General features: G+C 39.3%; 2 protein-coding genes across 2 annotated transcripts; both read left to right on the forward strand.

The window, feature by feature from the left end:
- Positions 1-468: 468 nt before the first annotated feature.
- Positions 469-3,491, forward strand: LOC133877239 (heat shock cognate 70 kDa protein 2-like). Its single transcript, XM_062315482.1, has 2 exons — positions 469-1,057; positions 1,344-3,491. Exons 1-2 carry the CDS (start codon positions 844-846, stop codon positions 3,353-3,355), a joined length of 2,226 nt encoding a protein of 741 aa, XP_062171466.1. The 5' UTR covers positions 469-843; the 3' UTR covers positions 3,356-3,491.
- Positions 3,492-6,591: 3,100 nt separating this feature from the next.
- Positions 6,592-9,798, forward strand: LOC133877342 (heat shock cognate 70 kDa protein 2). Its single transcript, XM_062315607.1, has 2 exons — positions 6,592-6,922; positions 7,882-9,798. The coding sequence occupies exons 1-2, from the start codon at positions 6,712-6,714 to the stop codon at positions 9,615-9,617; spliced, it is 1,947 nt and encodes a 648-aa protein (XP_062171591.1). The 5' UTR covers positions 6,592-6,711; the 3' UTR covers positions 9,618-9,798.

The following is a 9,798-nucleotide window of genomic DNA, read 5'->3' on the forward strand; positions in this document are numbered from 1 at the left end:
TAATATTTTTTACATTTTATATCACATCAACAATTTTTTATTATTATTTAAATAAAAAATCTCACTACAATACAAAATCTTTTCACTTTTTCATATAAATTCTTTCTACTTTATATCACAGCAATTACTCTTTACTTTTACTCAACAAAAATATTTCTCCCATAATGGGAAGGGAGTGGAGTTATTAATCGGGTTGTGGTCACAAGAGTTATCCCCTGCCGACACCCCACCATGCTCCATTACTTTATATTTTTTTTTTTCTCTTTTAAATGTCCATATTGGTAAAGTATTTGGCGAAAAAGAAAGAAAGAAAGAAAAAAGGTTCTAACATAAGTGATTATGGATAACATTAATGGAAATATAATAATCGACGCCTTTATATTATACTAGTATGGAAATATAATAAGCTCTGTCCATCTTTCTCTGGTAGAACTAGAAATGCTTTAAGCTTAATTTCTGACGTCGATTGAGAATATATAGATCGATTACGAAAAGAATGAAAGGCACCGATTGACAATAGTACGGAAAAAAGTAGAAAAGCAATCGCTAGCTTTGGCTTTCCACAAGCAACCAATGCCACTCATGTAATCAGACAAACAAGCATGAAGAAAGCTATGTCTACCAGCTCGGAAGCCTCGGATGTCCACAGTCGACGGGACCATAGTACAAATCGAAGTCCTCGATTACTATGTTCTAAGTTAGCCCTCTCCACTTCTCAGCACGCTCTTCGGGTCACCAAACCATACTGCGGAGTCCCTGACTCCCTGTGATCTTTGTCTTTAAAAACCAAGTGATTTCTTCGTTGTTTTTCATTGTCTTTTTCCCTGTCAATTCTTGTAAGCTATGGCTGGGAAAGGCCAGGGTCCGGCGATTGGGATCGATTTGGGAACAAGCTACTCCTGTGTGGCAGTTTGGAAACATAATCGGGTGGAGATCATACCCAATGATCATGGGAACCGAAAAACACCGTCTTTTGTAGCTTTCAATGAGACTCACCGTTTGATCGGTCATGCGGCCATGGACCAGGCAGCCATGAACCCTACCGACACTATTTATGGTGCGTCCCTTGTTTTCACAATTTTACGTTCTAGAGTTTTACATTCAGAAGTTTGGTTTTTTCTTTTATGTATATATAGGTTCTGTTAGCTTGCTTGGTCAATTACATTAATTATTGCGGAGGAAGAACAGAGCATTATTATTTTTTTATTTTTTTTGCTTTCTAAATTCTAATGGGTTCAATTGTTCAAAACAAATTAAGGTGACAAAATGTACTTATTGAGAAGCTAAGAATGTTTAATGTAATGACTTGTTTACACGTTGATGTTCATGTCGGTGGTATGAAGACTCTAAACGTTTGATTGGACGGCAATTCAGTGATGCCTCAGTGCAAAATGACAAGAAATTGTGGCCATTCAAGGTGATTAATGACCCTGATAATGGGAGGCCCATTATTGTTGTTACCTACAAGTACGAGGAAAAGCAGTTTCTGGCTGAAGAAATTTCTTCAATGATTCTCATAAAGATGAAGGAGATTGCAGAGGCTTATTGTGGTTCAAAGATCAAGAATGCTGTTATCTCTGTTCCTGCTCGTTTCAATCACTCACAACGTCAAGCCACAATGGATGCTGGCGTCATTGCGGGCCTAAATGCGGTGCGTATAATCAAAGAGCCAAGTGCTGCTGCTTTAGCATATGGGCTTGACAAGGAGTATGGTAGTACTGGTAAGAAGAATGTGCTCATCTTTGATCTTGGTGGTGGCACGTTTGATGTCTCGCTTATCACTATTGATGAGGGCATCTTTGAAGTGAAAGCTACCGCTGGTGATACCCACTTGGGAGGTGAAGATTTTGATAACAGGATGGTGATCCATTTCGTTCAGGAATTCAAGAGGAAGCACAATAAAAATATCAGTGGAAACCCCAGGGCTCTGAGAAGGTTGAGGACTGCTTGTGAGAGGGCTAAAAGGACTCTCTCATCTACTGCTCAAACCACCATTGAAATTGATTCTCTGTATGAGGGTATTGATTTCTACTCGAAGATTACCCAAGCGAGATTTGAGGAGCTTAACATGGACTTATTCAGTAAGTGTATGGAGCCTGTGGAGCAGTGTTTGAGGGATGCTAAGATGGACAAGAGCAGCGTCCATGACGTGGTTCTAGTCGGTGGGTCTACTAGGATCCCCAAGGTTCAGCAATTGTTGCAGGACTTCTTCAATGGGAAGGAGCTTTGCAAGAGCATTAACCCTGACGAGGCGGTTGCCTATGGCGCTGCTGTTCAGGCTGCAATCCTTAGCGGTGAGGGTAATGAGAAGGTGCAGGGCTTCTTGTTGCTGGATGCCACTCCTCATTCGCTTGGTTGGGAGGCTGCTGGAGGCGTCATGTCTGTTTTGATTCCAAGGAACACCCCCATTCCCATTAAGAAGGAGCATGTTTTCTCAACCTACTCTGACAACGAGCCTGGTGTGCTGATCCAGGTGTTCGAGGGTGAACGAAGCAGAACCCGCGATAACAACTCGCTGGGCAAGTTCGAGTTATCTAGCATTCCTCCTGCTCCTAAGGGAGTTCCTCAAATCCATGTGTGCTTTTGCGTTGATGCCAACGGTATTTTGGATGTCTCTGCCTCTGGAAAGAAGATTGAAATTACATTCACCAATAGGGGCCGGCTCTCCAAGGAAGAGATTGAGAAGTTAGTGCAAGAGGCTAAGAGATACGAGGCTGACGATGAAAAGCATAACATGAAGATCGAGACAAAGAATGCACTGGAGAAGTACGCTTACAACATGAGGAACACGTTTAAAGATGAGTTGTTTTCAGCCAAGGTCCCATCTGCTAACAGGAAGAAGATTGAAGATGCAATTGAGCAGGCTATCAATTGGGTCGAACGGAACGAACTTGCTGAGGCAGATGAATTTGAATTCATGATGAGAGAGCTGGAGAGCATATGCAACCCGGTCATTGCCAAGATTGAGAAGGGTGGAGCCACGCAAGAGGATAAGGAGCCTGAGAAGGAGATTAAGAACGAGGCGCACGAGGCTGAGAAGTACATGGCTCAGGATGTGGAGCACAAGAAGAAGGAGATCGAGAAGAAGGTGAAGACGGCTGAGACCATCCCCGAGGATAGGGAGCATCAGAAGAAGGTGGAGGCAAAGAAAGTATTGGAAAATTGTGCTTACTACATGAGTTACAGAATCAGAGAAGTGAAGAATGCTTTGGCAAAGGCTGAAGATGAAGTTGAGCAGACCATCCACTGGCTTGAAAGGAACCAGCTTGTGGAGGCACACGAGTTTGAGAATAGGACGAAGGAGCTGGAGGGTATTTGTTACCCTTTCACGGCGAAGATGTACCAAGGAGGATAGTGATAAGAGTTTATAGATTTTTTTAGCATCCCACAGGCCTATAAAATTCTCCATCTGTAAATTTGTTTCTAACTTATGAAGAATGTTGCTGTAATATGGTTTTGGTTTATATATAAAGGATCCGCAATGCTTACAACATTTGGTAATCATCCTAAAACCTCGGAGCAAGTTTTACAGCCTATCTTTTGGGATGTTCGCACTCGTTTGATGGGAAGGACAGCTTCAAAATGACCAAGGAGAATGTTTCTCTTTGCAGAAATTGGGGTATTAAGGAAGAGTTGCTGGTTTGAGTTTTTGAGGCTGTTGCAGATTTTTTCTCTGCTTTGCCTATGATGGTTCAGTTGGGGCTGCTGACATTTTCTTTCTGGTCTCCTCTAGATGAGTTAGAGACTTATATTATTTCATAGTTAAATAATGGGCTTGGCCAAAATCAGTCAAATTCGGGTTAGAGTTTAGTTAGTAAGTTTATTTAAATGTTCTTTTGTATTAGAGACAGATTATGAATGATGAATAAACAAAGTTTGTTTCTTTTGAGGTGTGACTCATCTTCCTTTCGATGGTGAAACTCTGTTCAGCCTGTTCTTATTGTTATTTTAGTGAGACTCTGAATTAACATAAAAATTATCTTTATTTTCTGTTATTCTTTATCTATTTTTTGGAAAACCTTCCCGTCCTGCGTCAATTTGGTATCAAAGCCTCTTGCAATTTATTTATTGAATCAAAGAAAAACGATAGAATTACTACTATGACCACAATAGAGTCTCACCATTGCGGCTGATTTTTTATGTGAACAAAAAAATTGAATCTCACAATTGTTGATAGAAAATAATCACATTGGGGTGGAGGAATTTAATTCGTAGAAAATTTTTGTCCTAATTATAACTAGCCCATAGCAATGGTTTTTTCATTATAATTTAATTTATATATTTTGTTCGAGGAAAGGTCTTAGAAAAGAATAGTAAAAAAATAAAATTACTTTCATTACCATTTGTGCTTTAGATAGAAAAAACATAATGACCATATTCCTGTCAAACCACGGGCCACAAGGTGGGTCACCAGACCCATTAGTTTTTTTTTTTTTTTTTTTTCTTCTTCTTCTTCTTCTTCTTAAAAAATAAATGTATTTTAAGAATTTCAATATTATTATGATTCAATAAAAAATTTTAACATAAAATCTTCAATCACTTGCTTAAGCTAACAAGCCATCTTTTATATATATATATATATATATATTGAAAATACCTTCTATCTGGATGGGCTATAAAGTTTATATTGTACAGCGTCCATTTAAATGTTGACAAGTCAACAAAAAATACAAAATACAATAGATGTAAAAGCACCAAATTATTTTTGTTCGTCTTGCTCATTCAACACCCTAAATCCCACTTAACAAAAACCACCAGAGCCACATACACCTGCCTCCTCCTACGCTAAACGCTGTCACTTTTGTCAAAATATTCCTACAATACCCCTATTCTCTTAAAAATTGAAAAAATAAATAAACTTTAAAAAAATAAATAAAAGAAAACGAAAATATAAAATCAATCCATGTGGTTGACCTAAATTATAAATCGCTCACTGTGAAATAAAATAATTCAAAGTTCTTCAAGGGGTGCAAAAAATAACAATTTAGTCATTGCAGTCAAATTTCGTCAAAATATTTGACAGATTCTATTAGTGTCAACGTCAATACCAATAAAATGATGATATGTGTCACTCATACTAAAAAATATTAATATATTAAAAATATACATTTATAAAACTAAATCATTCCCTACACTCAAATTCGATCAAAACACTTGGCAGATTCTATTAGTGTCAACATCAATACCAATAAAATGATGATATGTGTCACTCCTACTAAAAAATATTAATATATTAAAAATATACATTTATAAAACTAAATCATTCCCTACACTCAAATTCGATCAAAACACTTGACAGATTCCGTTAGTGTGTCACATTAACATTAATAAAATGATAACACGTATCACTATAAATAATATATATAAATTTTAAAAATAATTAAAAAGTTAAAAATAATTTTTTTTAAAAAAAAAAGTTTGTACATAAAATAAAAAGGAAGAAGAAGAAGAAAAGGGGTGGTTGCTGCTGGGGGTGGCTGCAGGCAACCCCCAACCCATTAGGGTGGTCTCGTGCCTGCCTCAGCCTTCTCTAGAGTGTGCGTGTGTCTATATATATATATATAATTAAAAAGTTAAAAAAAAATAAAATTTAAAAAAATTTTGTAAATAAAATAAAAATAAAAAATAAAAAAGAAGGAAGAAGGAAGAAGAAGAAGAAAATGGGTGGTTGCAAGCAACCCCCAACCCATTAGGGTGGTCTCGTGCCTGCTCGGCCTTCTCTAGAGTGGCTCGTGAGCCACTTGAGGTGGGGGGTGGCCTTCAAGCCACCCCAATGGTGGATTCGAGAAGCCGGGGTGACCCGCAGCCGGTCCCAATGAATATGTCTATATATGATTATACACGAGCAAGTTAACGACTTAAGCCAAATAAGTCGATTCAAACTTATACAAGACAAGCTCATGAACGTTATTCGAATCGAGTCAAATTTATACAAGTATGTCTCGTTTAATATTCGGGTAGATTATTGTGTTCACGAATGATTCATTTACTATTCGAACTAAAACCGAATTGAGTTTACGAGCAGTTAAACTGACCTAACGCCTCTAATATTTGGTGATCTAGCTAGATGCTAGATTTTGGTGTATTTTGTTTTGAGTAATAAAAATCATTTAAAATAAATAAATAAAATAATAATAATAATAATAATAATAATAATAATAAATCTATTGTCATACCAGCGGGATAAGAGCGGAAGAAAAGAATTTCAAATATTTTGAGGGAAACTCGTTGGAGCTTTCCCAAATACGGCGGCGACAGAACCAGTAGTCAGAGCTAACCGTCACAGACGCAATTCATACCACGTGGCCTATAAGAAAACTCTGGAAGGGCCTAAATAAAAGACCGAAGAAAAGCTGGAGACCCCAGTCACCCCCTCCACTAAAAATTAATAAAAAAAAGAAAATTCCAAACAATACAAGAAAACTCTCGAACCGCCTAGAGAATTAAAACTTAAAAGACCTACGAAAAGCAGGAGATCCCCTCCCAAATAAGAATTAATGCAAAAATAAATTTCCTGTTATGGCAGTTAAATAGTCTTGATCCTACGGCTCACAGGCCCCGATCAGAACCTTCCAGAAAGCCCACTCTTCCTTTATAACCCATCCCACTCCCTGTCTCTCCTCATCAATTGAGCAAATTTTCTGTGTCGCAAAAATCAAAGCTATCGTTGTTTTTCAGTGTTTTTGTTTGAGTTTTCGTTGTTGATTAGCTATGGCGAAGAGCGAGGGGCCGGCGATCGGGATCGATTTGGGCACGACGTACTCCTGCGTGGGGGTGTGGCAACACGACCGCGTGGAGATCATTGCGAATGACCAGGGAAACAGGACGACGCCGTCTTACGTGGCCTTCACTGACACCGAGCGTCTTATCGGCGATGCGGCCAAGAACCAGGTCGCCATGAACCCTACCAACACTGTTTTCGGTGAGTTCCTTAGCTCTCTAATGATTGCTCTTTAGTGGTTTTGCGTTCGGATTAGAGCTTCGTAAGCTTCTTTTTTCTGTTATATCTGATGCTTTTCTATGGATTTTATATTTAGTGTTTCAGTTGTTTGATTGAGAAAGAAAGAATTGTGTTGGAGTTCTCTATCTCTGTTTTTCTTTTTTTTCTTTTTTTTTTTTCCTTTTCTTTTTTGAATTGAAGTATAGTTAGGCGATGAAGCTAAATTCGTAATATTTACATAATCATTAACCCCCCAGAGGATAAAAGTGAAGGAAAAAATTTGTTGATCAAGCTAATCGAGTAAAAGGAAAGAAAAATTCGTTATAAACGGTGTTGTTTCATAGTGGCTCTGTTTTGAGGAAGGCCTCCTCTGCATGTGATCTATTTGCTTCTTTTCTTTTCTTTCTTTTTTTTTTTTTTTTTTTTTTTTTGGTATCAACCTACACCTCTTTAAACATCAAAGAGTAATTTGTAATCAATCTCTGCCCTTGTGAATGTTGAAGAAACTTCTTAGGTTATCGTGGAATAATTATTTTTAAAAGGGTATGTTTTCAGGGAAGAGTTGTTCATCAAGCTAATCGAGTAAAAGGAAAGAAAATTTGGTTATTGACGGTTTTGTTTCGTAGTGGTTCTGTTTGGAGGAAGGCCTATCTCGTATGTGATCTATTTGGTTTTCTAATCAATCTACACCTCTTCCAACATCAAGAGGAATTTGTAATCATTCTCTATCCTTATGAATGTTGAAGAAACAATAGTACCCAGAGATTTTTAAGTCAAAATTCCATGTATTTAGATTCATTCAAGTCACAAAATGTTATTTTTTACCTCCAAGTTCTAATAGACTTCTCAAGGATTTTCTGTTGTTTTCTGATTTAGTGTGTCTAAACCCAAAGATAATTTTGGATAATTTTCTGAATGAATTTGTTTATTTGGGTATGCAGATGCCAAGCGATTAATTGGTAGGAGGTTCAGTGATCCGTCGGTGCAGAGCGATATGAAATTGTGGCCATTCAAGGTGATTCCTGGGCCTGGGGACAAGCCCATGATCGTGGTCAATTACAAGGGAGAAGAGAAGCAATTTTCTGCGGAGGAAATTTCCTCCATGGTTCTCATAAAGATGAAGGAGATTGCTGAGGCATACCTTGGTACAACTATCAAGAATGCCGTTGTCACTGTCCCTGCATACTTCAATGACTCGCAGCGTCAAGCCACAAAGGACGCTGGTGTCATTTCCGGCCTCAATGTGATGCGTATCATCAATGAGCCAACTGCAGCTGCTATTGCATATGGGCTTGACAAGAAGGCAACTAGTTCTGGCGAAAAGAATGTGCTCATCTTCGACCTTGGTGGTGGGACGTTTGATGTCTCGCTTCTGACCATTGAAGAGGGCATCTTTGAAGTGAAAGCTACCGCTGGTGATACCCACTTGGGAGGTGAAGATTTTGATAACAGGATGGTGAACCATTTCGTTCAGGAATTCAAGAGGAAGCACAAGAAGGATATCAGTGGAAACCCCAGGGCTCTGAGAAGGTTGAGGACTGCTTGTGAGAGGGCTAAAAGGACTCTCTCATCTACTGCTCAAACCACCATTGAAATTGATTCTCTGTATGAGGGTATTGATTTCTACTCGACGATTACACGAGCGAGATTTGAGGAGCTTAACATGGACTTGTTCAGGAAGTGTATGGAGCCTGTGGAGAAGTGTTTAAGGGATGCTAAAATGGACAAGAGCACCGTCCATGACGTGGTTCTAGTCGGTGGGTCTACTAGGATCCCGAAGGTTCAGCAATTGTTGCAGGACTTCTTCAATGGGAAGGAGCTTTGCAAGAGCATTAACCCTGACGAGGCAGTCGCCTATGGTGCTGCTGTTCAGGCTGCAATCCTTAGCGGTGAGGGTAATGAGAAGGTGCAGGACTTGTTGTTGCTGGATGTCACTCCTCTTTCGCTTGGTTTGGAGACTGCTGGAGGCGTCATGACTGTTTTGATTCCAAGGAACACAACCATTCCCACAAAGAAGGAGCAGGTTTTCTCAACCTACTCCGATAACCAGCCCGGTGTGCTGATCCAGGTGTTCGAGGGTGAACGAAGCAGAACCCGCGATAACAACTTGCTGGGCAAGTTCGAGCTCTCTGGCATTCCTCCCGCTCCTAGGGGTGTCCCTCAAATCAACGTTTGCTTCGACATTGATGCCAACGGTATTTTGAATGTATCCGCAGAGGACAAAACCACCGGACAGAAGAACAAGATTACAATCACCAATGACAAGGGCAGACTCTCCAAGGAAGAGATTGAGAAGATGGTCCAGGAGGCTGAGAAGTACAAGGCGGAGGATGAGGAGCATAAGAAGAAGGTTGAGGCGAAGAACTCGCTGGAGAACTACGCTTACAACATGAGGAATACTATCAAAGATGAAAAAATTTCTGCCAAGCTTCCAGCTGCCGACAAGAAGAAGATTGAAGATTCTATTGACCAGACCATCAATTGGCTTGATGGGAACCAGCTTGCTGAGGCTGATGAGTTTGAGGATAAGCTGAAGGAGCTGGAGAGCATCTGTAACCCGATCATTGCCAAGATGTACCAAGGTGCCGGCGGTGATATGGGTGGAGCCATGGATGAGGATGGTCCGACCACTGGCAGTGGAAGCGGTGCTGGTCCCAAAATTGAGGAAGTTGATTAAATAATAATCTTCTAGTGTTTTAAGGATTGTTCCTTCAGATAGAGAATGATCATTTCTCTACTTTTGTGTATGTAGATCGTATGTTTACTTGGTTTAAAAACTTCATGATGTTATGGTTGATAAACTTTACATAATGCTATGTTTTGGTGTTTGTAATAGATTTCTTTTTATTTTTCCCCCA

The sequence above is a fragment of the Alnus glutinosa genome, chromosome 9 (assembly GCF_958979055.1).
Source record: "Alnus glutinosa chromosome 9, dhAlnGlut1.1, whole genome shotgun sequence".
Taxonomy (NCBI): Eukaryota; Viridiplantae; Streptophyta; class Magnoliopsida; order Fagales; family Betulaceae; genus Alnus; species Alnus glutinosa.